The sequence below is a fragment of the Chaetomium tenue genome (assembly GCF_020726465.1).
Source record: "Chaetomium tenue strain MPI-SDFR-AT-0079 chromosome Unknown F5144scaffold_2, whole genome shotgun sequence".
In the NCBI taxonomy this organism is placed as follows: domain Eukaryota; kingdom Fungi; phylum Ascomycota; class Sordariomycetes; order Sordariales; family Chaetomiaceae; genus Chaetomium; species Chaetomium tenue.
The window spans coordinates 1,440,043-1,466,439 of NW_027117330.1; the positions used below are offsets into that span (position 1 = coordinate 1,440,043).

At 57.1% G+C, this 26,397-nt stretch overlaps 7 protein-coding genes and 1 non-coding gene across 8 annotated transcripts; 2 read left to right on the plus strand and 6 right to left on the minus strand.

Moving 5' to 3' along the window:
• Window positions 1-1,265: 1,265 nt before the first annotated feature.
• Window positions 1,266-3,791, plus strand: F5144DRAFT_590029 (fungal-specific transcription factor domain-containing protein; the record flags this gene model as incomplete). Its single annotated transcript, XM_066790115.1, has 3 exons — window positions 1,266-1,591; window positions 1,745-2,540; window positions 2,601-3,791. The coding sequence occupies 3 exons, from the start codon at window positions 1,266-1,268 to the stop codon at window positions 3,789-3,791; spliced, it is 2,313 nt and encodes a 770-aa protein (XP_066646145.1).
• A 952-nt stretch (window positions 3,792-4,743) lies between these two features.
• On the minus strand, window positions 4,744-6,684 carry F5144DRAFT_484930 (major facilitator superfamily domain-containing protein; the record flags this gene model as incomplete). The annotated part of the gene is made up of 3 exons (XM_066785475.1): window positions 4,744-5,249; window positions 5,320-5,559; window positions 5,631-6,684. 3 exons carry the CDS (start codon window positions 6,682-6,684, stop codon window positions 4,744-4,746), a joined length of 1,800 nt encoding a protein of 599 aa, XP_066646146.1.
• A 921-nt stretch (window positions 6,685-7,605) lies between these two features.
• F5144DRAFT_560925 (RXT2-like protein) lies at window positions 7,606-9,566 on the minus strand. Its single transcript, XM_066788234.1, has 4 exons — window positions 9,255-9,566; window positions 9,068-9,189; window positions 8,842-9,004; window positions 7,606-8,778 (listed from the first exon to the last, which is right to left on the minus strand). Exons 1-4 carry the CDS (start codon window positions 9,328-9,330, stop codon window positions 7,724-7,726), a joined length of 1,416 nt encoding a protein of 471 aa, XP_066646147.1. The 5' UTR covers window positions 9,331-9,566; the 3' UTR covers window positions 7,606-7,723.
• Window positions 9,567-9,717: 151 nt separating this feature from the next.
• F5144DRAFT_590032 (uncharacterized protein) lies at window positions 9,718-12,398 on the plus strand (the record flags this gene model as incomplete). Its single annotated transcript, XM_066790116.1, has 5 exons — window positions 9,718-9,863; window positions 9,936-10,784; window positions 10,978-11,100; window positions 11,232-11,341; window positions 11,413-12,398. 5 exons carry the CDS (start codon window positions 9,718-9,720, stop codon window positions 12,396-12,398), a joined length of 2,214 nt encoding a protein of 737 aa, XP_066646148.1.
• Window positions 12,399-13,777: 1,379 nt separating this feature from the next.
• Window positions 13,778-15,116, minus strand: F5144DRAFT_640536 (concanavalin A-like lectin/glucanase domain-containing protein; the record flags this gene model as incomplete). The annotated part of the gene is made up of 2 exons (XM_066792744.1): window positions 13,778-14,929; window positions 15,029-15,116. 2 exons carry the CDS (start codon window positions 15,114-15,116, stop codon window positions 13,890-13,892), a joined length of 1,128 nt encoding a protein of 375 aa, XP_066646149.1. The 3' UTR covers window positions 13,778-13,889.
• A 2,517-nt stretch (window positions 15,117-17,633) lies between these two features.
• On the minus strand, window positions 17,634-17,730 carry F5144DRAFT_t60. Its single transcript has one exon. It is a non-coding gene; the product is annotated as a tRNA-Asp (tRNA).
• A 2,301-nt stretch (window positions 17,731-20,031) lies between these two features.
• Window positions 20,032-22,171, minus strand: F5144DRAFT_482480 (uncharacterized protein; the record flags this gene model as incomplete). Its single annotated transcript, XM_066785339.1, has 8 exons — window positions 20,032-20,172; window positions 20,292-20,892; window positions 20,942-21,087; window positions 21,180-21,542; window positions 21,595-21,642; window positions 21,710-21,792; window positions 21,860-21,936; window positions 21,990-22,171. 8 exons carry the CDS (start codon window positions 22,169-22,171, stop codon window positions 20,032-20,034), a joined length of 1,641 nt encoding a protein of 546 aa, XP_066646150.1.
• Window positions 22,172-24,590: 2,419 nt separating this feature from the next.
• On the minus strand, window positions 24,591-25,959 carry F5144DRAFT_102857 (uncharacterized protein). The gene has a single exon (XM_066782088.1). It carries the CDS (start codon window positions 25,829-25,831, stop codon window positions 24,695-24,697), a length of 1,137 nt encoding a protein of 378 aa, XP_066646151.1. The 5' UTR covers window positions 25,832-25,959; the 3' UTR covers window positions 24,591-24,694.
• Between the last annotated feature and the right edge of the window lie 438 nt (window positions 25,960-26,397).

Genomic DNA, 26,397 nt, shown 5'->3' on the forward strand with positions numbered 1-26,397 from the left:
TGGCTTGCTCTTCCGTCCTATCTTTCCCATCTCGGAGTTATACGCTCCTTCCTTCCCGTACTTGCCGGTTGGTTTTTTTGGCGAGCCATGACCACTTTCCTCTGATCTGGGTCCTTTTTGATCTCCGTCTCTTATCGACCCTGGGCTCCTTCCCGACTCGGTCGTTAACACCCTCCCCGCCGAGCTCTCCACTTTCTCAACGGCAAGACCAAACCTGCTTGAACTTCTTTGGGAGTCGAAAATGCTCTGAACAACTTTCCTGGGAACAAACTCCCGTTATCCCCGGAAACAGATACGGGTCGAATCAACCAGCCATCGTGTGCCTTGCTACCAATGCAAATGACGCGACTAAGTCTGGCTTATCTTGTGCTGGTCTCCATCATCACATAGATCCGGGCCCCCAATTCGCGGGCGCCGTGATCTCGGTCCGCATTTCTAATCTACGGCCCTGCATACCGCCGCTCCTGTTTGCCTATCGCTCCTCCTCCCATCTTCGCGCCGCTGCCAAACCGTCGTGTCCCCCCTTTATCTCCCGAACCCACGATACCTACTAGGCCCACGGCCAACAAACCAACCCCTCCAGCGGTACGACCGGGGCCGCCAGCAGGCCACACGAGAATACCCACGATAAGGACTCTCCGGTTGCCGACTGGGCAAGGGTACCGATACCGAACTCAGGCACCGCACACGTCCCTTGCTACCTTGGGGCCAGCCAGGTGGGAAAACGGGGCGTGGGTAGACGCGCGGGCTCCTGAGGATTCCTCTGGGGTAACGTCCTGCATTGCGCCGAGGGGGGGCATCAGTCTAGGCTTATCTACAAAACGAACCAAGAACTCGGTCCCTATCAGGCCCAGGCTAGCCCGCCGATCAGTTCACCTGCGACTGCCGGTCAAGAACCCGCAGGCGTACTAACACTATCATAGCACCCAGAACAAGATCTCGGGCCGTGGTATTCGTGTGCATACCGTCTCACCTTCTCGACGATCAGCGGCTCGTTTGCTGGTCTTTCCGCCAAGGGTATCTCGGCGCACCAGTCTCGCAGGTTGCCGTGGCCGGAAACCCTGAATTTCAAGAGAGAGCCAGTCAGCCGGGGTAGCAGCATTTCCGTGCACCTCCATACAAGCCAGTTGCGAGACTCCGCGGCCTGCTGAGCTGCGTGTCCGTCAGGTTACATCCTCGGACATCCTACTGAACTGCAGCCGTTTTAACGCTGCAAACTTGGGTAACCCCGGCCGTGAGCCGTCGCTCAGCCTTTTACCTACACCATGTCTGCCCCTTGCGCCGTCCCCCGTACGGCTCCCATAGCCATTGCGCCAAAACCGCCACGCTTCCCCCCAAGCCGCCAGAGCAGCATACACCTTGACTCATTCCGGAGCGGCTTCGACTCGCCCGACTCGGACTCGGTAAGCGGGTTTTCGGCTCTCCCTTGTGAGGCCTGCCTGAACAGAAGGACAGATTGTGCCATGGGCGAAGATGAGGAAAGCTGTGTTGCGTGTCTGGTGGCGGAGACCGAGTGCTCTTTGATCGACAGCCCCGCCCCCCGGAAGCGCAAGCTGAACGGGGACCTAGAAACCAGCAGTAGCAAGAGAAGGTGAGACGCACCTTCTTTAACTTCACCCCACGCTTATCTCCTTGCTGCCCTGGGCCTCCCCCCCATTGCTTTGTTTACCCCCGTGTCTGGTTCATGCAGGCCCTTGGCTCGGCACACGACACGAATTATCTAACACCTGATTGGCCCGTGTAGTTCACCTGGACGGTCTGATATCAGGAGACGGCGGCATCAGCAGCACAGCTTCTCTTGCACCACCACTAGCAGTTCCCTGATCGAGGACATGGCCAACTTTGGCGGTCCGACATTGCTCAAGCGCACCCTCGGTCTCCAGGCAGACAGGTATAGCCAGTACATCGGGCCGACCACCGACTTTGAGCCCTCCCTTATCAACCTGTCCCCCTTTGACCCGCACGATGAAAGCCTCCTCTCCCGGGGGACCCTCAGGAGGGTCAGCGATAATGACACCTTCTTGCTGTTGCCAGACAACAACACACCGGGGTACGACCAAATATCCCATGACGTCGATGAGATCGAGAGCGTTGTGGCGCCTCATAGCCGCAAGCTGATAGATCTGTACTTTCGGGTCGTGCACCCGGCCTTCCCTGTCATCCAGAAAAATGTATTTCTCGAGAAGTATGAGCGGTCGCCCCGCGAATTCTCACCCCCCGTTCTTGCCGCCGTTTATATCCTGGCCATCAACTGGTGGGACCACTCGGAGGAGCTGGCGAGTCTCCCTCGGCCCAATGTCCGCGAGCTCGAGAGGCTAGTGAGGACCACCCTAGCCGACGCCATGTACCGCCCGAAGTTGTCGACAATACAGGCGGGTCTCATCTTATCGCAGCGGCCCGAGGGCGACCAGTGGGCCCCGACGGCACAGCTCGTTGCTATCGGACAAGAGCTGGGCTTGCATCTCGATTGCAGCCACTGGAAAATCCCACCATGGGAGCGCGGCCTGCGAAAGCGCCTGGCTTGGGCGTTATATATGCAGGTGAGTTGCCTTCCTACTAAGAAGACTTATATGACCTTTGTGTGTCTAATCACCATTCAGGATAAATGGGGAGCCCTCGTCCACGGCCGGCCATCGCACATCTTTGCCCCTAACTGGGCAGTGCAGTCCCTCAACCCGAACGATTTCCCCGACGTCGAATGGGACGAGAACGATGTCGAGGAGAGGATAGAAATCGAGCGCGGGCGGGTGCTGTTTGGGCAGATGGTGCAACTTTCACAAATCCTCGCCGAGATCCTCGAGACCTTCTATACGCTGCAAGCTTTGCACGCCACCGCCAACGCGGGCGCGCAAGCAACACAGCTCATTTTGTCCCTTGCCAAACCTATCCAGCTCAAGCTCAAGGAGTGGTACTCTGGCCTTCCGAGCGCCGTCCGCATGGATGCAAACTTCCAAAGCAGCCACGGCCAGCCCAACCGCCTCTCCAGCATAGGTTACCTGCACCTCGCCTACTTCGCCACCGAAATCACGCTCCATCGTCGCATCATCCGCTCGATGGACTGTGGCTCCGCAGCGTCGGCCTCGACACCATCCTCCTCCGCCCCATCCCCAGCCGGTATTAGCCTTCCCGGAGCAGCGGGGGGAGTCGACCCCTATATCCAACACATATGCCGTAGCGCCGCCAAAGCCCGCCTCATCTCGGCTATGGACTTTGTCAACCGGCTCAACCCCTCCCACCTGCGCTCCTTTTGGTATTTTGCCTCCAAGACGAACTTCGCCCTCATTGGCACCTTTGGCTCCCTACTCTGGGCGACGTCCCCGGGGAGGGAGGAGGGTGAGTGGTACCGCCGGAGGCTGGGCGAGTACCGCTGGACGCTGTCGGTCAGCTCGAAGCCTGGCGAGGGCAAGGGTTTGACCGAGTTTGCGATGGGCATGTTGGATATCTCGACCGGGTTGCTCAAGAAGCTGCCCGAGAAACCGTTGCTGAGCCGGAGTGGGAGCGCTGTGGATTTTGATGCCGCTAGGAGGCAGAGCATGCTGGCGCTAGGCGGGACGGGTACCGCAGGTGCCAGGGGAAGCGGCGGTGCGGGAAGCAGCGGGCTAAGCATGGGAACGGGTGGTAGCTATGGAGCCAGGAGTGGGAGTATGAGCGGGCTGGAGAGCTATGGCGGAATGCATAGTGCCGAGGCGAGCGGTGTGCAGAGTCCGCTCAGCGAAGAGAGCGAGAGTGAGGTCGAGGAGGTGTATGGGAACTTTTCGGCGACGGCAGGGATGGCGGGGCTGGCGGATTAAGGACGGCGGTTTGCAATTGGAGTTTCAAAGGTTGGGTTAGGTGAGCTGGCAGAGCAGAAAGGGTTGGATCTTGGTTCATAACTAAAGATCTGACTACCCGACCCGTGCCTTCAGGCTAGCGCGGAAGCGCTGTGGCCGCTGTGGCATCTTGGAGGGGGGAGGGAATGTTTGCGCTGCATGGCGTGCCGAGCACGCGATATGCGCCAGAACCAGTAGCGCGCTGCCGCGCTGGGGCTGGGTGTTACCAGCACGGGATGGCGTCATCCTGGTTGGCCTACCCGACCTTTGCCTTCATGCCTCAGTCAAGGGGCGGGAAAGGAAGGCACACGACATCAATCGGCTCAAGTTAAGGTCGATGTGTCGGCGGGTTGGGCTGTTAATCAAGTGGAAGAAGGGGTAAGAAACAAGGGGCTTACCGACTGCTTTAGGCATGCGAAGGATGGGAATGAATGGATGGACAAATGATTGATGTGATATGCCCTTTTTATGGCAGTTTTTGGGATGGGTACCTGGGACCTGATACCCGCCAGCTTATAGACGGTTTCTGGGTGCCGGTTCCTTCAAGAGGTGGGCGGCTAGCTTGTCATTTATCAGTGCGTTGGAGTTACTAGACGGAACTAAGGGTACAGATTGTTTACCATTGGATGAAGATGATAGATCATATACCATTTACATTTTTGCATTGAACGGGTCTGGTGCTGTGCCAATGTATCTTTGGTGGGTGCATGAACCATCAACAGACCTTACCAACAGCAGACAAAATCAACGCCTCACCAGGGGCAGGATACCCAACCTACGATTATATTACAATTTTATTTTATGGGTATATGTATAGCTAACTAACGGAGTAGGGTATCTATTTTCCAAACAACCACGAGCTTCCTTACAACGACACTCCTCGCCTCTTTTACTATTATTGCACATGCCTCACACAACCTCGACGCACCCGTCTTTACTTTGAGCTCTCGCTAACAACAACAACAACAGCCTCCCCTTCCTCACCCCCCTCACGCTCCCCATCCGCCCCCCCCTTCTCCGCCTCCCCCTCCCCGGGCCCCGCCGCCTTCCGCTTCTGTATCTTCTTCCAGCTCAACCCACACGCCGCCAAAAACGCCGCCGCCGCACACCCAACCGTGATAAAATACGAGTTGCGCAACCCCTGCAGATACGCCGCCAGCACCGCCGGCAGGCTGTCCGCGGCCCCCATCGCCGCCAGCACCTGCGGGATCTCGGACGCCCCGCTGTGGATGAACGCCTGCGCTGGTAGGTTAGGTGCGTCACGCTCGATGCCGGTTGTCAGGCCGTTTTGGAAGACGGCTTGGGCGACCGCGATGAAGATCGCGCCGCCCATGGATTGGAAGAATTGCACGCAGGCGGTGGCTTGCGGGATCCATTCGTGGGGCACGCTGTTTTGGACGACGAGGACGCCGGTTTGGAAGCCCACGCCGATGCCGAGGCCTGGAGGGGAGGGGGGTTAGTGAGGTGGGTGGTGAAGGGATGACAGGGGGAGAAAGGGGATAGACTTTACCGGCAATGACTTGGTAACCGAACCAGATGCGTAGTGGGCTGTCTAGGGAGAAGGTTGTGATCATGCCGGCGCCGACGGTTAGGAGGACCATGGATGGCAGCACGAAGGGGTTATAGTACCCCACGGCGGTGATCAGACCGCCCGCGGCGACTGAGGTGATGACGACGGCGATCAGCATCGGGAGGAGTTTGATACCGGCCTGGACGGCGGTGTCGCCTTGGATGGCTTGGAAATATAGGGCTATGGCGAGGGGGGGCATGTATCGTTAGCTCATGTTGTCATACCAGGGGGTAGAACAGTAAACCACTTACACAGGTAGTAGACCAGGGGGAAGAAGGCGGCGCCAAAGAAAAAGGCAAAGAGCATGGCGCAAACCACATCCCGACTCTTAAACAGCCGCGGTGGCAGCGTGCCCTTGTCCCCCTTCCAGATCTGAATCCCAACGAAGACAATAGCCATCAGCGCGAACCCGACAAACAAGCCGATGATCACAGAGCTGTTCCACGCGTACTCCGTCCCCCCCCACTGCAGCGCCAACAACAAACACACAATCGACGGCACCAGCATCGCCGTGCCCAGCAGATCCAAGCTCAAAATCCTCTGCACCACCGTCAACCCCCCCTCGTTCCGCTTCTGATCAATACTCAAAAACAAAAAGATCGCCAACATCGCCGCCCCCCCAATCGGCAAATTAATATAAAAACACCACCTCCACGTCACATTATCCGTAAACGCGCCCCCCAACAACGGCCCAGCCACACTCGCAATCCCCCACATCGCCCCAATCAACCCAAACGCCATCGGCCGCTGCCTCAACGGCAACGTATACGACAATATCACCACCCCCCCAGAAAACAACCCCGCCGTCCCCATGCCCGCGATCGCCCTCCCCACAATAAACGCATTACTCGACGGCGCGACCGCACACACCAGACTCCCCACCTCAAACACCGCCACCGCCGCCAGATACGTCCACTTCACGCTGAACATGCGGTAGATGGACCCGTACGCGGGCTGCAGCGCCGTGGTCGTCAGCAGGTAGGCCGCGCCGTACCACCCGATGTCGGACACCGAGCCGAACTCGCTGGTGATGGCGCCCAGGGCGGGCGCGATGATGGTTTGGTCGAGGGCAACGAGGAAGACGGCCAGGCAGAGGGAGGCGATGATGAGGATGAGTTTGGGGCCCGTGGGGTAGGTGATGGTGGTGGAGTCGAGGCCGGCGGTGGTGGAGGTGAAGGGGTCGTTGGTGGTGGGCTTGTGGAGGTTGGTGGTGGTGTTGGGGGGGTTGGTGGCGGTGGGTGCTGGCGCGGAGGGGGACGGCGCCCGGGGAGGGGTCGCCTTTTCGGGCTCTGTGTCGGTCATCATGGTGGTGGTGATGTCTTTGTTGAGCACCTCTGCGTGGGGAAGGGGTGGTGGTGGTGGTGGTTTGATACCAGGTTGGAATAGGTTGGAATAGGTTGGAGATGGGATGATACCTGAATAGATAGGCAGGGGATGTGATGGTAATGAAAGAAAAAGAGGTCAAGGCTGTGGCGTTTTGCGCGTCGATGGGCGCGCGGCGGCTGCCGTCGTCCGAATCGGGTATCCAAAGAGTGCGCCGTTTGTCTTGAACCGGGGCAAACACAGGACGATGTTGTCGAGACTAAATACAATGCATCGTGATGGGACACAGCATCAGATGAGCCGACGACACGATAGATGGGACGAGAGGGTCTTAACCACACAGATTATTTCTCGTCAACCCTCAATGGCCCGCGAAGGCTTGCGTTGCCTCGGCCGTTTGAAGTTAGTATCTAGTTATCGTGACTTTTCCTCCCCCAATAAGAAGGGAACAAGCCTAGCTCCGATGCAGGGCTCGGTTGTAAGGTTGTGAATGGGAGATGACCTTCCCCGGACCTCGGACATCTTCGCACAACGAGTTCCCCCGGCAAGCTTCTATCCCACTTTTTTATTCCGCGCACCTGCAGTAACAAGGACCACGAGTCCATACCGAGTATGCCCAAATGCTCCAACTTCGACAAAGAAAGGAAGTCGACCTGGCGGGCCCTTGTCTCGGTTCCCTACCATGACAATTGGCTGGTCTGGACCCGCCCGCACTTTTGCAGGGGGCGGGCTGACCCGGGATTGGGGAAGATGCTTGGCTGAAAAGCTTGAAAAGTGCTGAAAAATGCCGAAAAGGGAAACGGAATCGCGGGCCAGGTCGGGGCTCGGCATCATAGTCCTGCCGAGGAGTTGCCAAGACAGTTAGATCTTACAGCTGCAAGGACGATTTCGCATCTGAGGCTAGAGAAAATAAGAATAGTCGTATGCATCCATAATTGGTATCTATCGCTAGCCTACAGCAAAACCAACCCCACCGAGACAACAACAAAACACACAACACAACACACGATGACGCGTCTCCTCACTTGCGGTTCCGCGTCTTCTTCTGCGTCTGCGCCGTATCCTCCTCGACCTCGTCCTCCCCCTTCTTGAGGTCCTCCGTCAGGCCCCACGCCTCCTTGTCGTACCAGTCCTCGCCGTCCGACATGTCGCGGTTGGGCCCGGAGTGCGCCTCGGCCTTGGCCCAGTGCCACACCGTCTGGCGGAGCCGGTCTGCCTTGAGCAGCCCCTCGTACAGCCGCTTGGTGCCCCGGCAGATCTCCTCCTGCTTCTGCACGTATAACAGCAGCAGTCGCCGCACCTCCTCCGCTTCCTGGTCGGGGAGGCCCAGGTCCCGGTCTGGTCGCGCGGCTGGTGGGAGCTGGAAGAGCGGGTGTATGAAGAGCTCAGCGGTGATCTCGGGGAGCGGAAAGGGCATATCTGGCGGTAGGGGGACCCCGTGTCTGTTTGGTCGCTCTTGGTCTGCGGCAGATGCCTCGGCCATTTCCACGTCCCGACCTTCAGTCGTACTGGGTTTGGCTGAGGGAGTGTCTCCATTAACATGGCCACCATCGTTCTGCCCTTGGCCGCCCTTTTCCAAGCTCTCGGTCGTGGGTGGTCCCTTGCCGGGTCCGTCTTTGCCGTCGTTGTCTGTTTGTGCGTCTGCGGGTGTTTCCCCGCCATTTGCCTTCTCACCCGGTTCCCTCTCTTGCCCGGCGTTGGTTCGTGACTGGGTCGCACCCTGCGCTGTTCCTCGTACCGCCGATTCTGTAAATATGCTCTTAAAGGCGCCGTTTGCGCTGGATGTTGGGACCTTTGTGGGGGCGCGGCCGGCTGGCCGGTTGAAAAAGCTCGCCGTGTCGCTAAATAGCACTGCATCGCGGTTGTCGGGGGCCGTCATGAGCCCGCATGGCGCCCAGGTGTTGTCGCCAACTAGTTTGGTAAGTAACGGCTTGGCTTTCCACAGGGCCTTGTTCTCCTTTTGCATCAAGTTGCGCCCTTGCTCGATTAGCTCGTCGAGCGATTTCGAAGTAAACGGTCGCGAGAAGGTCGGATGTGACGGCAGGTCGGTGACGGCGGTAAGGGGAGCGAGGATTTCTACGCGCAAGTCAGCACCGGATGCCGGCAAAGATATGGAGCCTCAGGATGCCATGAACATACGCTCGAGCCGGACAGACGAGTAAGGGTTCTCCTCCAAGGCCGAGGCAATGGCCTCCTGAACCTGCTCCTCGTCATCATCGCTGTCGATATCGTAGCCGTCCTCGTCAATCAAGGGCGGGTTGAGGTTGATGATTGCGCGTTGGTACCCGGCATGTTCTGCGATCTGCAATATCGTCAGTCCTGATCCGCTACCCATCATTACGATCCCTGCGGCGCCAACACGCACCTCCTTGTACGCCGCGGGTCCCATAGACGACGCCAGTCGGCCTTCGTGGACAAATCTCGCTCTCCTCTTCAGCTTGTTCCCGCGGTTCGTGGTCTCGTCGATTGAAGAGTCGGAGTCGGAGTCTGCAACAGACGCAGCAGTCAGAAGGCGAGCAGCAGAGAATGCGGAGACTGGGTGTGTGGCTAACCGTGGGCTTTGCGCTTCCGCGTCCGCCTCAGCGTGAGGAGCGTATCCATAATCATAGCTTGCTGTTGTGTCGACATTTTGGCTGTCGTGTACTCCTACGCTAGCAGGCGGGTTATTGGCAGCGCGATGTCTGTGGAGGTGATCAATGGAAGTGGGCGGTTCCTGGTGGTTGCGACTCGATTCGCGCTCAGGAACCGAGTTTAGAACGGCGGGCCACTGTCAAAAAAGGCGGGAAACAGCGGCGCAAGACCCCGAGGCCAAAGTGGGCCAGCCAAGGTTTCCAGGCTCTGAGCTCCAAGCTCTCGTTGGTGCTGGTGGTCCCTTGCATCATCATCCCACTTTCATCCCACTTCCTTCCTCACCAAACAACCAAACAACGCACAGCACCCGGCATCTCTCACCCTTGCTTACTGTTAGTCGCGCGACCAGCAATTGAGTCGAGGGCTATCTTACAATATCACAACATGTCGTGGCCGGGCGCAGACGAGTCGTCCGGTGACTCTGGGGAGGGGTACCAGCTCGATCGTCCTACAGACTTAGCGTCCCTCGGAATCGTCAAGAATGGCCGCTTAGTGGGATTTAACGAGCAGCAGGCCGATCGGGCTTTGAAGTTGATGAGTGGCCCATTTGAGAACCTCCCACAGCTGCCGTTCTTTGCGCCCTTGTTCGCCTACACGCCCAGGTGGCAGAAAGCCCAAGTTGCTAGCGCCATCATCGAAAACTGCCACCTAGTTGGCCGCGTGCTGAGTCCGGCCGAAGCCGACGCCTTTGCCTACCACCGCTCTAAACTCTGCTCGAGAGCTACCTGGGCGCCGCCCGCCGTACTCCTCACTGCCGCCTACTATACCAACCAAGGTCGCTCGACCTTCCGCTTCCCCTTCTACACACCGAAGCCCGCCTCCTTCGACCCGTCGTCTTTCCCGAGCGCATCTATGGCCTTTCTCAAGGGCCAGTCGGCCGTGCGGCTATGGCACGTGCTACGTTTTGGCGCCTACGGCTTTCTATCCCAGTACATCGTTAAGATCGTCGTCTTCTCGTTCGCCCAGGCGGGCTATCTGGCGAGCATTTCGGGGGATGCTAGGCTCAAGGCGGTGCGTGAGGAAATGAAACCACCCAGGAAAGCGCGGTCGGAACGTTCAAGGCTACCCTCTGCCGGTGGCCCCGCTGACACAGCAGCCGTGCCATCTTCGCCAGATGCCGCATCAAGGGGTTGGGATTCGCCTGCACCACAAACGCCAGCGCAATCAGGATGGACACCGCAAGCCCCGCAACCGTCGCAAAGCGCGCCGCGAGATGACGATGACTCATACCTCTTCGACGATGCCTCGCCTGTGGCGCCATCGCAGAGAGAACGTCCTTCCGCTGGCTCTCCCCAGTCATCTGGCGGGGGCTCTGCTTGGGACAGGATCAGACAGCAGGCAAAATCGGAGGAGGGTGCAAGGTGGAATCCGCGGCAGCAGCAGAACGGTGCGTCCGGAGGCCGGCAAACCACAGGCGAGTACACATATACCCCAGCCGAGCAGGAGAAGGCGTATGCGAAAGAACAGGCCCAAAAGGAATTCGATGCCATGCTGGAGAGGGAGCGGCACGGAACCGGTGATTCCGGTGGTCGCAAATGATGACAAAGGCGGCTGGCTGTGTGTATGGATATCCGAGCAGTGCCACATAAATAATTGAACATTTCTTGTTTCAACCCCAACGGTTTTTGTGGTTTCTCTCATCAGCCCTCTCCGATCTAGACTCGATGCTGAACCAATGAACAAGCAACGGTTTCCCAATGGCTTGGTTGAGCCTCGCACCCAGCCCGCACTAGCCGTGCATGAGCATACAAGAGTCCGAACCGACAAGTCGCGTCGGTTTCTCGCAGCGGCGGAGCACGGCGCCGGTCCAGACTACTAAAACTCGCTTGGCCGGGCTCGCCCGCAACCGTGGCAGCGTTACACTCATGCTTTGAAAGTGGACCTAAATTTCCCCTTAGACTCTCCCCCCTTGCAGCGATCCATTTGACCATCACCTCCGCCGGAGACCGTCCTCTCCGGCGGATCGACCCTCCTGCAACCCACTTCAGCGACCGCGTCCTGCTGGCAGGTGTCTGAATCCCCGACGACGTGAAGCTGGTCAAAACCCCGCCCGAATCATAATAATGTCTGAATCAACAGCCCCGGCGGCGACAACCACGCGCACCCCGCTGGTCATCACCTCTTTCCCGTCCATCCCACTCACCACAACCTTCACTCCCCCCAGCGGCGGCTGCGGCGGCATCTACTCCCCACCCCAGCCGAACGTCTTGATCATCGACCACAGCCCCTCCTGCCTACCACCCAGCTTCTCCACCTCAGACTCCTCCTTCTTCTACTCCCCGGGGGTCGCCTGCCCGTCGGGCTACTGGACAGCATGCCACGACACGACGGGGGTGGCGTCCATCACGACGGTGACCTGCTGCCCGACCTACGGCGACATCTCGCTGTCGTGCGTGCCGCGGCCGACGTCGCTCAGCTCCGTGTGGGAGACGCTCTTCTGCACCTGGCAGGCGCCCCAGTCGCCCGGCACCGTCGTCGCCGTCACCATGTCGGCCGACAACGACCGCACCTCCACCGTCAACCAGGCCGTCACCTTCCCCGGCGGCGTCAACGCCTACGGCGTCAGGATGGTCTACGAATCTAGTGATATGGAGGCCGCCACCGCCTCTACCACCACCTCAGACGGGTCCAGCGCCGCTGAGCAAACTACTTCGGCATCGGACCAGACGGGGGCGTCCTCCCCCGTCGCGTCGAATGACGCCGCAGTCGCCACTGCGGACTCGGGATCTGGGCTTTCAACGGGGGCGACGATAGCCATAGGCGTGGTCGTGCCCGTGGTGGTGATAGCCGCGGTGGTGATTGGGCTGGTTATCTGGTGGCGCCGGAGGAAGCGGCAGCAGCCACCGCCATCAGCCCCATCGGCCCCGTCCGAGGTGCCGGCTTATGATTACACGTCGCCCACGGCAACGCAGTATACCGGAGAGCATGCCGGCATGGCGAAGCAGCCTGCGGAAAACTACTATTACGGCGGGTATCCGCAACAACCAGTGCATGAGATGCCCGGCTCATTGCAAGCGGTGGAGTTGCCAGGGCCGACGCAAGATCACCATTATATGTCGAGGTGAGGATGCGTTGGAGGTGGGTTTCAGGGGTGATGGTTTTATTTTTGTAATGTGGTTCACGCAGTTCCGAGGTTAAGTGGTAACGCGTCGCCTTGGTTATATTTCGTTGGAGAGGCACTTTGATGGGTAGACCTACCTGTTTTATTAGAAAGCATACGGTGGTAATTGTATATATCCTTTCTTCCATTGTCTAAACCCACCAGATGTCGTGGTCCCATGTGGTTCAACCCCATCACGGCATCTCGTAGCATAGCTATATCAAGCTGCTCCCGCTTGACCTTCAGCTTTGCCTTTGATCTGTATATACTACCCAACAACTTTATTTCCCTTCATCCCACCCAACACGGCCCGCCCGATTCGACTCATCCGCTCACAATCGCCGGGTCACCGGCAATCCAAGGCGCTCGACATCCCCCTTACTCCCCATGCGCAAGTAGGAAAGGATCCAACATCCTCACGATCACTTCCATCATACACACTCATCATATCTCTCACCCCAACTCCAACCCAAATTCACCTACTTCCCGGATAACCAGCCCCGACACCACCTACCACGCCGCAAAAGGACGGCGAGCCTAGACCTAAATGGGGCGGCTAAGGCGCCAGCCGGCACAATAACTACACACCAACCAAACCCGCCGACAGCAAGCAAGCATCACGTGGTCAGAGACCAAAATACTACCCAAGACGAAGACATGAGATTGTAGTGTGGTGTTATAGTGGGTTGTGGTGGGTTGGGAGACGTTGGAAGCAGGGAGCCCCAAGCCAAAACACCCAAGACCTATCTATCTCACCATGACAAAGCATAACACAATGATCACATTGTCTAAAAGTGCAAAACGCTGCGCAATGATATTGTCTAGCCTTCGACGCTGTCTAGTCTAGCCCAGTATGAAAACGCACCGCTGAGAGCCAGCAAGCCAGAAATCAACAAACCACTTCCTAGGTATCAATCAGTCAGGTATCAATCAAAGATGCCATCCTCCCTTCCCCGAGAACTCAACGCTTCATTCCAAAAATAACACGAGCAAACCACCGCTACACAAGCAACCATCCCCCCGAACCCACCCAACCTCATAGCCTCATTCATCACCATCTCCCATGTACAAAACGTTCCTGGCGTACCATTATGTACCGAAGCTCGTGCGTGCCCTGCTCTCCGTTTCCCCATCAGATACCTGTCGTCCTCGTTCTTGTCTTTTGTCTTTTCAATGGACCCGTCCCGTGTGTGCGTGGAAAAAGAAAAGCCACGCAAAAAATAGCCGGTAGCGTGAGTGTCCATCGTTCCCCTTCCTTGGCGACTGGCATTAAAAGAATTGGTAAACATGGTATAAAATGGGTCGAATCGCTTCTCAATCTCAACGAAAGAAGAGCGAATCAAAAAAGGAGCGTGGCGAAGCTGCAAAATAGCATCGGTCCAAGAAGCAGAGACAGGCAAAACATCAAAACGCAACGACCGTCGGGCCTTCCCTTCCAACTACCACGTCACTACGCCTAGAGGACGAGGTAGCCAAAGAGGGCGGCAGCACCGACGGCGGCCATGTTGCCGACCATGGAGGGGGCAGCACCAGTCGACATGGTCTCGGAGGCAGCGGTAGTAGCGCTCTGCTCGTCGTCGCCAGTGGTCTGGGTGGGGGCGGCGGTGGTCTGGGTGACGGTGCCGTTAGCCGAGGTGAGCGAAGCCGACGAGCTTACGGTCGCGAGGGTGGTGGCGGACGAGGTGGGCTTCTTGGTGGTGGAGGTAGCCTTGGAGCTGGCCGAGCTGCTAGTGCTGGTGTTGTCCTCGGTCTCCTCTCCGTTGTTGACGACCTTGATGCTCTGCCAGGTGCCGCTGCGGTCGGTGTAGTGGTACTCGGTGGCCTCCTTGGCGCCCTTGCTGCCCATGTAGTCCTGGATGCGCAGGCTCTGGTAGTAGCCATCGAAGGGAGCGTCGGTGAAGTCGGTGACACCGCCAGCCCAGTCGATGGTGCCCTGCGGGGCGTCCTTGCGACCAGCGACCCAGGTTCCGAGCTTGATCTGCATGGGAGACTGCGGGTAGCCGGCGCAGCCCTCAATGCCCGTGTTCTTCAGAGTGCGCACAACGGCGCCGTCGATGATCCAGTCGAGCTGGTCCGGGGTCCACTTAATAGTGTAAGTGTGGAACTGGTTGACCGGGTCGGCGACAGGCGAGAAACCGCCACGATCGTAGGTGTCAGTGCAACCTTTGCTGAAGAAATTGGTCTGGACCTGGGTGGCGTCGCCGCCGAGCCACTCCCAGTCGATCTCGTCGAGGTCGTCCGACTGCAGCACGAAGCTGGTCACGACACCGACACCGCGAGCAGCGCGCACCGTCACATCGACCTGGCCGAAGAAGATGTACTTCTTGGAGCCGATGGTGGGCGCGTTCTTCTCGTTGGAGATGGAGAAGATGGCGCCGAGGTTGTCGTCGTACTTCAGAGTGGTGCCATCGGCAGGCTTGAAGAAGCTGTTGGCACCCTTGCGGAAGTCGATGTCGACAACCTTGGAACCGACGGCCTTGGGGTTGGGGCAGCCATCTATGAAACACTCAGGTTAGCGCGAACTAGCTACAATTTGCTAATGCAAGCAAGACGCCAAAGTCTCAGAGCGACAAGTAGCGGTGATAGGGTACTCACCACGCTTGGTGGGGTCGCACTCGGTGAAGGTCTGCGCAGAGACCAACGAGGCCGCAAGGGCCACCGTGGTGAAGATCTTGGAGAGCATTTTTTTCTTTTTTGTGTGTTGAGTTGTGCAAGTTAGGATGCGGCGAGTGTTGTGTGTATTTTGGAGTTGAGTGATCTACGAAGTGGGATCTGCGGGTTATTAAGGAGGCAGTGTCAACGGCGCACCGGAGCGAGTGTAGGTGTAATTATTAAATGTGAAAAATAGTGCCAGCAAGGCAGTGAACGAGAGACAGAAGAAGCGATTGAACGCCACGAATTCGGGGCTGATCTGGCTGGGCAGGAGTTGCGGTGGTGAGATGGACAGGGAAAAGAGGAGCGAGATCAACAGGTGTTCAGCGATCCGGGCCCCATCGCGCTTTCAATCAAAGACGGTGGCTCCTTCGGCCCCGTCTCGCCAGGGGTCCTCTCGTGTTGACTTCCCTGTCTTCCCTGCCAAAGTGGATCAGCTCCCCTGGGGTCTGGGGCTGCCCAGGGATGCCCAGACCTGCAGCCTTGAGCCTTCCTCATCCGAAATACACGAAATTCAGTCATGTCACCTGCCAGAGCCGCCAAGCTGAACAGGCGACCGTGTCAGCCTAGCAAATCAGATCGCGCACTCCTGCATCTGTGGATCTTGGCAATGCAGGGATATCTTGCCAAGCTGCCTTGCCCACCATGCGGCGCATGCGAAAATAACGTTGGACCCTTCGCCGCAGCGTCGCGGTCGAGAGCCACAGTGAAATTTTCGCTTGGCAATCTAGGCGTAATGCATGGGCACATTCAATAATGCCGAAAAAAATACGAAGGTTTTGCCGATAACCGTGGTGGTGTTTGAACTTTCGATTTTGCACCGAGTCCCCGGAACACGGCGAGATCTCCAGTGGCCAGATCCCGAGGCCTGATGCTGTGCTTCGTCTGCAGTGTCCGCGCGTTGCTGCAAGAACTCAGCCTCAAGCTCGTGTAACTATTTTTACCTCTTTGCTCGCCCAGCGCTACGGATTACACGTGTGCGGATGGCATATGCTATCGTTACGGCAGTTGGGGCTATTGGCAGCCACATCGAGCCAAGCGCTGGTGTTTTCCATGTTGGAGCAGTTGGGCTTGGCCCTCATTTCCCTTTTTCGGTATTCTGCTCTCGGATTGTCTCCCAACACCGAATGCACGGCTTCGTGGAGCTCGGCTTACCAGCAAAATCTATCACCCCATAAAACCTCATAATGTTTCGGGCGAGGTCAGAACTGGAAGCTAAAAAACAGTTGGATGTCTCATTTCAAACTGGGGTTCCACGCTTTGATATCGCGCTTGCGCACGCCTGCACATCTGTACATACAGTCGGCCGCAGAAGCTCCAACCACAAAAAAGGGGTCCTCCAAACTTGGACCAATCCAGAGGGAGAGAAAACCCCTGAGCCTGCCGCTGATCCGGTCTAGCGCCTGCCCAGTGAGGCCTGCTGCCCGGTTGCCCCGTTGAATGTGACCCGGAAAGCATGAGGATCATGCAAATCGGCCCGCGGGGAAAGGAGGTTGGCCGGCCGCCAGCTGTAGCACCCAACCCCCACTACCATTTGCCAGCCGCCGAAACAGCCCACCAGTTCGGACACACAAAAATCGCTGGCGAATGCGCGCTGGCCGCTGATGTTTCTCCTCGAACCCCTGAAACAGGAGACCGCACCAGCCAAGAAGTTAAATCCTCCCTCTCGGGCACTTTCTCAACTGGGCAGGTTCGCCCATCTGAGCGTCTCCAAGCAAGCAGAGCAATATCGGGTAGCGAAGTTTCAAGATCTCCGTTCAGTTTCCGGTTTCACGTCTTTTTCCCTCAACTCAATCGCGCGAATAGATGAATGGATCAACGGAGCGTGCAGGCGCCGAACCTCACTCACCATCAGCATCAGATAACTAGCTCGCAACGTTCCATCCCAAACTCCGAGTCACCAGGCATGATTGTCTCATCAGTCCAAGCCCCCTCCCAACCCCCTCGGCGTCGCCAGAGGGCTCCCAAAACACGGACTGCGTTGTCAGCAACGGTGGGTGGGTAGAGGTGGGGCACTGACTCGACACCACGCGGACATTCGTATCGATCCATCGCGGCGCCGGGCGGTGGAGGCAAAAGACGAGCGGAATCCGCCGAGAGGTGACCTCGGGTTCGGCACTCGTAAAGATTGGCGTGACCCTCCTCCACCATTGATTGATGATGCTATGAATATCTCGGTCCCCAACGGATGTTTGCCGCCACTCGGGCCCGCCGACGACGACGCTGACTCTCTTTGGGTTGTTCAGCCCTGCGACCACCGGGATGCATCTCTCGACGGCAAAATGACGATCACCAGCAAACAACATCGGCGAGTTCACGACGGCGATTGACCGCCGTTCCCCGTCGTATTGAGACATTTGATTTTGGGCCTCGTGGGGATCCGTCAGAATCACAAGGACCTTGCAGCTTGGCAGAACGATGGCTCTGTTTCGGCTGGTCTCGTCGCGTTTCGGCAACTGGTGCGTGACTTGGGACCTGGACTTGGCAAAAGTGAAGCATCGAAAGTTTCCATCCGATGTGCATGGAGAAAAAATCGAAAAAATAAGGTCTCTCCCGCCGGGAATTGAACCCGGGTCTCGAGCGTTGCGATGAAGGAGGATGCCAACATTGACAAGCTCACATACTGACCACTATACTACGGAAGACTTGTGGATGTAATCATCCACTGTAGCTGGTTGGTTGGCAACAGACGGAACCCCACAGTATATAAAGCCAATTCTTGATCCATCACACCACCACCCTAACGATTTCGCCAGTCATTGTATCGAACTCAACTGATGTGTGCTCTCAAGACGTAGGTAGCGCGGTTGGCATCCTCGGTAACAGCAGCCAGACAGCTAAGAGGTGTGAAACTTCAGCTCATAACGAGTCAAATCCTCTCGAACGAAAGCTTGCATGAGAGTTAGGGTTGTCAAAACAACTTCGCTTTAAGGCGTTGGGCGAGGTTGCTGGCATTGTGACCGAGAGGACCATACCCGCATGCCCCTTAAGTGACACCGTTCGAGAACATGCCGCTGAATGTGAGTGAACTGAGCATCGTCCACCACCAGAAAACGTTGTCTGGGCATTGCCGGGAACGGGGATGAAGGGCATCATGAGCCGGCCAACACTACGGGACCGCTGCCGCTCCCAGACAAACCCCGATCCGCGATGGCACCTCCCATCATCGCATCCCTTGGACCACCAACCCTCCCGAAACCCGGCGGCACCAACAACAGGTAGACCGACCAGGTCCACAGCTTGACTCGCAACACTCGAGCGGTGAGTGAATGTGTGCTGTCCCCAGGTCCAAAAAAAAAAATATCAACCAACACCTCAGTCAAAAAGTCAAGCCTAGATCGGACACAGCTCGGCGAAGGGCGGTGTGAAGCATCCAACATCACCGGCATAAGGTCTGAAACAGGCAAGTCCCTTTCACATCTCGGACCCGAAAAGTCTTTCTAACAGCCAGTCAGTCAGTCTCTGAGAAGTCGGACATATCAGCGATGCCCCTGTTCAAAAGCCGGAGTCCAGCGGAGCTCGAACGAGTCAGACGGACGGCCGCGGGTCCGGTCTAGGAAGCTGGTGCCGGAGAGCACCGGGCCATGCCAAGCCGGAGTGCCGGATGTTGGGTCGGGGGAACTTCCGGACTTGGTTTCTGATGTTGGTCGGGCAGAGAAAAGCTTGCATGTTGGATGTGGCGCCGCTGCAGCGGGTTGAGGATCGGGATGCCCCTGTTTCTCGGGTTCTGTTGGTAGTTAGCTGGTGTCTGTTGGGTTGACGAGAGACAGGGACTATGCGCTGGCGGCCATGCGGGATCGGTGTCTTAGGTTTGGATAATAAAATGGAAGAAAAAAAGATGGGAAGGGTAGGGAGAGGGAGAGAGTGAGAGAAAGAGAGAGAAAAGGGGAAGAAAGGGGATAGATACAAAAGTCATCCAGGTGGTCAAATGAGCTAGTTTCCCTTGATTGCATTTTCTCAATCTTTTCTCTTTTTCTCGAACTTTGTCTCTTTTTTTTATTTCTCTTTTCCTTTTCTCTTTGTCTCTCTCTCTCTTATCTCTTTCCCTCCCTCTCTCTCTATCCTTTTTTTTCTTTTCTTTCTCTTTATCTTCCCGTTTTATAAAGTAGATAGCAAGTTGAGCAATGTACGGACCATGTGTCAACTACACCAAAACGATCATCACCCAGCCCTCGGCAATTTCCGCCGAACATGGCCTGAGATTCGTCACCACTGTCCTCTGGAATAGCTACCGTAGGGCCCTCAATGTGTTGGAGGTGGTAAGCCTCCCTCTCTCGATGCTATCCCGACTTCCGGCTTGAATTGCCTTGGAAACAAGACAGTCGTCGGACTACGATACACCCAGCCACCCCTGTCAGTACCTTTCCCGTTCCATGACACGTCCAACTCGCCTCGCAAGAGAATCAACATCCGGGCACTGAGCGTCAGACTATTCCCCAACTATCCTCGAGGCCCAACTTCTTGTCCTCCTTCCAAAGCAACGCCATCGAGGAAGGCAGCAACACTCTGGCAGTGGCGTTGCGTTGCAGCCCAAGAGCAATATTGGTGGCTACTGAGCTCGAGGCGTCAGGAAATATCTGATCATAGTTCTAATATGATGCCCGAGGATGACCTGTGGGGGTCTGCATCGTGACAATCCCCGTCCCATATTAATTGCCTTCCCCATCTAAACTGTCCATTCCATGACAAATTATATCAGCAACACCATAAGCAACAACCACAGACAAGAAAGGTCACTCGCCAGCACGCCACTCTTACACCGTGACCGAGCCCCTCAACCTATTTCTTGGTAGTGTGAGCTGCCCGCCGTTACACAGAACACCAGGCATGGACCAACCCGGAAGAAGACAGCCCTTTCTAAACGAGCGTATCGAGAACACAGAAGCCCGCCATGCGGTAGCACAACAGCAAGAAATTGACGCCTGACAACACCATCAATGCCGATGTTAGCGCACCTCGACCGGCCATCTCTGGGCGTTCCCAAAGACGGGGAAACTCGAGTCATTAGCCCGTGGTATGTACTCCATGCTCGTGATCTGAATATGTAGGCTGGGCGCCGTGGTGACTGGTACCTGGCGGCCATCACTCTAGAAGTAACATCAGCAAGGATCCAGCATGAACCAAGAGTCGTCGTGCCCGATTCCGCCTCACCCGTCTTTTGGGGGACAAGGGGGTAGGGGTTGTGTACTGTGTAGGAAAGACTTACCCTTCGTATCTCGGTGGTCATCTCCTCCTGAAGAAACGAAACCACCTTTTCCGGGGGCAAATCCCTCATACTGTGATTCCCAACGAGCACTTCTCGGAGCGGCAGGCTGCCTGAGGCCACCCCGGTACGGGGGACAGCAAGCAAGGACATCCGCCCAATGACCGACTGGGCAGCCACAAGACATATTATTGCTGGAAGGGGTATCTCGCTTCGGTCGACCGTGATTTCTGCGGTGTAGTAACCCCTGCTCACGGGATATCCTGCCCCGTTTAGAGCGCGTGCCAGATTGTCGTCCTTTTCTCCATACAAAGAGTTTATTTGTGCTCTGCCGTAGCTGGCACGCGCCTCAGGCGACATCTTCCAATTGGGCATTTCGGGGTATGTGTACCCAAAGGTGGTAATGTTCCTGACGGATTTACTTGTAAGGAAGTTCATGTTTTCGTCGAAGAAGGGTTTCAGGGCGCTGTCTGCCGTGACAATGCTGCTTTCGATGGTCCCGTACTGGCCGGTAGAAGTCGCTTTGTTGGTGAACATGTCCTCTTCGTAGTGAATCACCTGCCACATCGCAACGAGTCGGTCAACGTTGCAGTGGTGCAACATGCTGCTCGCATCAGCTTGGATGTCCCCAGGTTTGGGGTTGAACAACCTACAACAAGGGGTCGAATGCCGCCCAGTTGATGTCCGAAAAGGTCCCATTGCAGACCGACAGTGCATGGACCAGGTTGTGGGGGAACTCGAGGCTTGAAACGCGCCAGCCGGAGTTGTCAAAGGTCCTTTCTCTGGCAAAGATATCATACTATCCCTCGTTAGCCGCGGTCAAAACATTCACAGGGCAACCGTGGGTCTGACGGGTCTCCCAAGATGAGGCTTTTTTGTTGGCTGACTTACAACATCGGTGGTCAGGTCCTTTGCTGCCAAGACCATTGCTTCATTGGATGCCGTAATGTTGCTGAGAAGATCACCTTTGCCGAGACATCTGATGGTTTGGGGGTATGTCGCGAGGAAGCCGCCAAAACTCGACTCGAGGGGCAGCTGCTGGAAACGATAGCCGCGTAAAGGATTAGCCATTTCTATCACGCCACACGGGGCTCTGACGGTGACATTGATTGCATAGGTGGCAGGAGGCAGAGTGGAATCTGCCGCCCAGTCCCAGTAAGGCTGTCGTAAGGTCTGAGCCGCTCCTACGTACTCGGGCTGGAGGTCCGGAGGGTACTCTCCCGCGAGTCTCACGGCGTGTGAGACTAAAACTTGCTACGAGAATATTAGTCGTCGATCACACGGTTTGCAAGGGCTATCCCCAAACCTCAAAAAGTGCCACGTATGGCCGGTGCCAGGTAACGAAGAGAAGGTCCTTGATGCCAATGGTCAGCTGAAGGCTCGTTAAGGGGGGCGGCACATCAGGCATCAGGCACACATACACCGTGAGGACAGAATCCCGTGTTAGGGGCACCATCTACATGGCTGACGCCGTTCCACGCACTGTGAGGAAATCCATGAATTCCTGGTCGATTGTCAACAGACGATTAACCGGTTGGGGAAGTGCCAACGCAAGGGGTATGCATCAATACCTGTGATTCCGAAGTAGGAAAGCTCATCGGTTTCGTTCATGGCCTGGAGCTCTGACAAGGCGAGTATGTAGAGGTCCCTGTGAGCAAATCAGATTGGGACGTTCGTCATACTGGTGCGGGTGGGTATTACCACTGCGGCCCTCCCCGTGCCCATAGCGTGTTGATGTTGAGTCTCGCCGGCGTTTGCCCCGTGTTTTTGTTGATGCCGGTTTTGGCCCCGACCACAGGAAAAGGGGTAGCAGTAGGGGCAGGCGCTGACTGAACCCCCGCCCATGAGAGAGCTGCGGTGATGCAGATTGCAGCTCTCCACATATTGCACCGTGATATCCGCCGGCGCTATAGGCCTTGTCAGGCATGAATTGGGGGTCGATGAGGAGAGCGGGGGTCAGAAAGCATGATGCCAACGTGACGGACCGGTGATAGACGTTCTGGCCATTTTATGACAACAAAAACTTGTCGGACGGGCCCTGAATGTCGCATTCACCGAAACCCATTTCCGAGGGGCCATTTGTAACAATATGACGAACTCTGTGACCCTTGAACACAGGGCCTTCTGGGAGTGAGCGGCTGGGACCTCGGCGAACACTGGCGACGTAACATACCCGACTATTTCCAACATTTCCCCCCTCATCCGCCTGCCCGGTATCGAAGAAATCACGACTCTCCGTTTCGAACAAGGTGAGGTGGTTATCGAGACTTCGAAAGGCTAGTAGTGGCACGGCCTGCAGCATGAGCTGCAGAATTGGTGGGGGTTAGAATGGCTTCCAGGCTTGTTCCAGGGCCTCGTGAGCTGCGCGCAATAATGGACATGTACACACGACTTGATACGTAAGGTATCTTAGTCGACATCCGACGGGGTCGGGTCGGCCACGGTGGTGGTGGAGGAAATAGGCGGTAAGAGTAACAGTGTCTTCCATGTTTGGACCAAGAGTCTCGATTCCTGTCGGGATTGACATGGACCCAAAAGCAGTCGGGTACTGCAGTTGCCAAGCTCCATTCGATTTTTTTTTTTTCATCGAGTTCGCGCTCCATCCATGTTGCCTGACGTGGGGGTTCATGTTTGCACCTTCCTGCATTGTCCTGCTGCTCAGTTTAGTCCGGGTCTCGACCCATGAGTCGGGAAACATCGTGCCTTCCTCGGCTAATTTTCTGGGTTGAAGGAACTGGGCTCGGACCGATCTGTATGAGAATTAGTAGAGGAAGGAACGAGGAACCACGAGCCACGATCTGCACTAAAGCTTGCTCCACGAGGCCTGAACTGCACCTTCTCCCGGGCCCAACCATGAACGGTTCTCAGTTTTCCAATTTCTGGTCGGGGGTCTGGAACTCTGGAACTCTGGTGCCGTTACACATCCCATCTGTCCGTAATTATCGGCGTGCAACAACGGGGTTTAGGGGTCGCACTTCGTATCCTCATCTGGACTTGAGAGAGCGCGGTCTGTCCTCGCCAGCGACTTGGAGCACTCACTGGGAACCTCTTTGCTGATGAACCCCCACCTGTCAGGCCCAGTCCTGTCTCCTGCTCCGCCCATCGGCGATGATGTTGACGACAGGGGCTTGTTTTGAAGGAGCTTGCCGCCGCAGCCAACAGAAAACAAGGGGTTCACAAAGACCGGAAGTGTCCGCCAGAGGGGAAGTCCCGCCTCCAATCGCGCCTAACCCGGCTCTGCGGTTCTTCACCCCCTTGCCGCCCTTCCCTGCTCACCCTCCCAAAATCACGCGAGTAAGGTACCTCGACCACTGTGTGAGCTAGTAACTGATTCGATATGGATGTACATGTACATGCCTAATACAGATGCACATACATACGGCGCCGTGGCGCACCCCGGCCCAGGTTACGGGAACCGAAAACGGCCCACATCGGGCGACCCGGCTTCCACAAGAGAGACACCCGCGAGACGTGGCAGCTCGGTTCACCGTATCAGAGCGAAGTGGCTTACGCCAGGGAGAGGCAGGCCGGAGCGAGACCGGGGAGGGAGCCAAGTATTTGCGGCACCCTGTCAGCACTTGCACGCTCTCAAAGCCCCAAAGGTAACTATGTAGAGCAAACAAGACCTTCTAGCTATCCCATAAGGAAAAAAGGCTGCGCCATGGCAGATGGGGAGGCCGACGATCGTGCTGTGATGCTACCCAAAGGCTGCAGGGGTGTGATTTGGGCTCGCTACACGAGAGGGAGAGGGGGAATACCGCGCACATGCTCGTTCGAACGCCTGTTGCCGGCCTCGCAACGGTAGAGCCTCGTGTGCTCCCCCCAGCTCGGCGCCGGCCACGCTCTCTACACCGAAAATGGCCTCGCAAGCTGTCCTACGTTGTGCGCTGTGTAAGTAAGACAATCAATGTTCATGGGCCGAGACCAACACAAGTCGCCTCACGGGCATCAACGCAACCGGGAACACGCGTCTCAGGTACGGGAAAGGGTAGATAGAGTTTTCGGCTTTTTGGGAAAGAAGGTAAGGTGTATGGAAGCATGATCTTTCTCGTTTGTGGATCGGAAGCGCTGCCTAACCCAAAGGAGTAGCAAATGTGATGAAGAGAGGTGTGCATTAGAATAAAATACTAGTTAAGCCTTGAAACCCATGTTTCCTTTGGTTTTTGGTCCCGCAACGCCGAGAGATAGGATTCTCTATCTCTTTTGTTTCCCCCATTCCATGATTTCCATCACGAAACGCCGCAGTATGTTTGTCCGTGTCCGTGTCCCGTTGTCCATGTCCCCCCCATCCCCGTCCCCGTCCCCGTCCCCGTCCCCGGGCCCCCAATGATCCACGGGCGGCCTTCCCATGCCATGAACCCAAAACACTAGTAAAAGCGTCAAAAGTCATTACCGCGTTCAACTAATCAGAGGCTCTTCTCCAGAAGGACCAGGTCCCTGAACCCCTCCTTCCACTGGCGGGCCTGCTCCGCGCTCGGCCGCGGCAGCGGGCTGCGCGCGTTGCCGCCGTAGCCCATCCACCCCTGCAGGCCGGACTTGACGCCCACGACGCCGCCCTGGATCGCGGTCCAGTCGCCCTGCGCGACGACTTCCTGCATGGCCTGCGCCTCGGCCAGCTTGCCCTGGCCGTACAGCTCCATGGTGCGGATGCACGCCTTGGGCGCGATGTTGGCCAGCCCCGCGAGGATGCCGTGCCCGCCCGCGACGAGCGACTGCACCGTGAAGTCGGCCGAGCCCGCCAGCACGAGGAAGTCTGGCTTGGCCGGGTTGAAGGCCGGTCCCGCGAGCTTGCGCGTGGCGGCGGCCACGCGGTTCAGCTTGCCCGTGTTGCCGCAGGTGAGCTTGACGCCGACGATGTTGGGGTGTTCCGCGAGGCGGAGGATGGTGTCGGAGGAGAGGTCGAGGCCGCCGACGGCGCCCGGGAAGTTGTAAATGATGATCGGGATGGGAGAGGCCTCGGCCACGGCTGTGAAGAAAGAGGTGATGGTCTCCGAGGCGGGCGCGAAGAGCGGGGCGTAGTAGGAGGGCGGGAGCACGAGGGCGTAGTCGCCGCCTGCTTCCCAGGCTTCGCGGCAGAGCTGGATGGTCTCGCGCGTGCTCTGCGAACCGCAGCCGACGATGATGGGCATGTGTGCGTAGCCGGACTCGTTGAGGGCCTTGCGAGTGGTGGCGGTCACGAGCTGGCGCTCAGAGTGGGTGAGGTGGACGGCTTCGCCGTTGGAGCCCTGGGTGGCCAGGCCGGTGACGCCGGCGCGGGCAAGGCGGACCGCGTGGCTCGCGATGGCGTCGGTGTCAACATCCTCGGTGTCTTCATCGAAGAAGCACATGGTCGGCACGTAGACACCGGGCACGAGTGGTCGGTCCATGTGGAAGTCTGAGCTTTCTGAGGTGGTGCTGTACGAGCTGCTGAGAGGCGAGTGAGGTTCCATGGTGTTGAGGTGCCCTGTCATGAGGCTGGATGTGACCGTGGAAGGGTATTGCATTCTGTTGAAGCCCGCCGTGTAGCTGCCGCTGGGAGAAGGTGCGTCGTTGTGGGGAGACATGATGGTGGATGACAAGAGTCAGATAAGGATGGTTGGCAGCGGTCTGTTGAGATGTGGGAAAGAGAAGAGTCGATGGTGCTTGGAAGAACTTGTGATATGTGTATAGAAGATGTGGGAGATGATGTCGGGAATTTGGGGGAGGAGGAGGAGAGCGTATTTGTATACACGACCCCTCGGAGGTGGAATGACTGACATGTTGAAGGGCAGTCCCATAGACAGGGGTCAGAAAGTTTAAGGCAGGGAATGGCAGTCATGGATGGCAAGGACCAAGACATGGTTCGACACCCAAAGCTGGGAAGTACCGGTGTATTTTTCTTTTTCCTGTTGCGTTGGACCCCTTGGATGGAACAGCGGTGGCGTTTTACGCGAAGGGAAGCTCGCTGGAAACTTGAGCCGAAGATGGCGCCGGGCGTGCGGCGACGACTCGCAGCTTGTCTTTCAAAGTACTCTGGTACTTGTCGCGGTCGACCCGAGGAGTTCTCAAGAACATCAACGCCCACAGTTTGGGCGGAAGGCGAAGTCGCCGCGCCCACCTTCTGTCGTCGACAAGGGTGCTGGAGCCGTCA

Coding starts and splice junctions, on each gene's coding strand:
- F5144DRAFT_560925 (XM_066788234.1), bottom strand. CDS start 9,330: ATGTCGACACAACAGCAAGCTATGATTATGGATACGCTCCTCACGCTG. Junction 9,190..9,254: donor GCGGAAGCGCAAAGCCCACG/GTTAGCCACACA, acceptor CGTCTGTTGCAG/ACTCCGACTCCGACTCTTCA. Junction 9,005..9,067: donor GACCCGCGGCGTACAAGGAG/GTGCGTGTTGGC, acceptor ACGATATTGCAG/ATCGCAGAACATGCCGGGTA.
- F5144DRAFT_102857 (XM_066782088.1), bottom strand. CDS start 25,831: ATGTCTCCCCACAACGACGCACCTTCTCCCAGCGGCAGCTACACGGCG.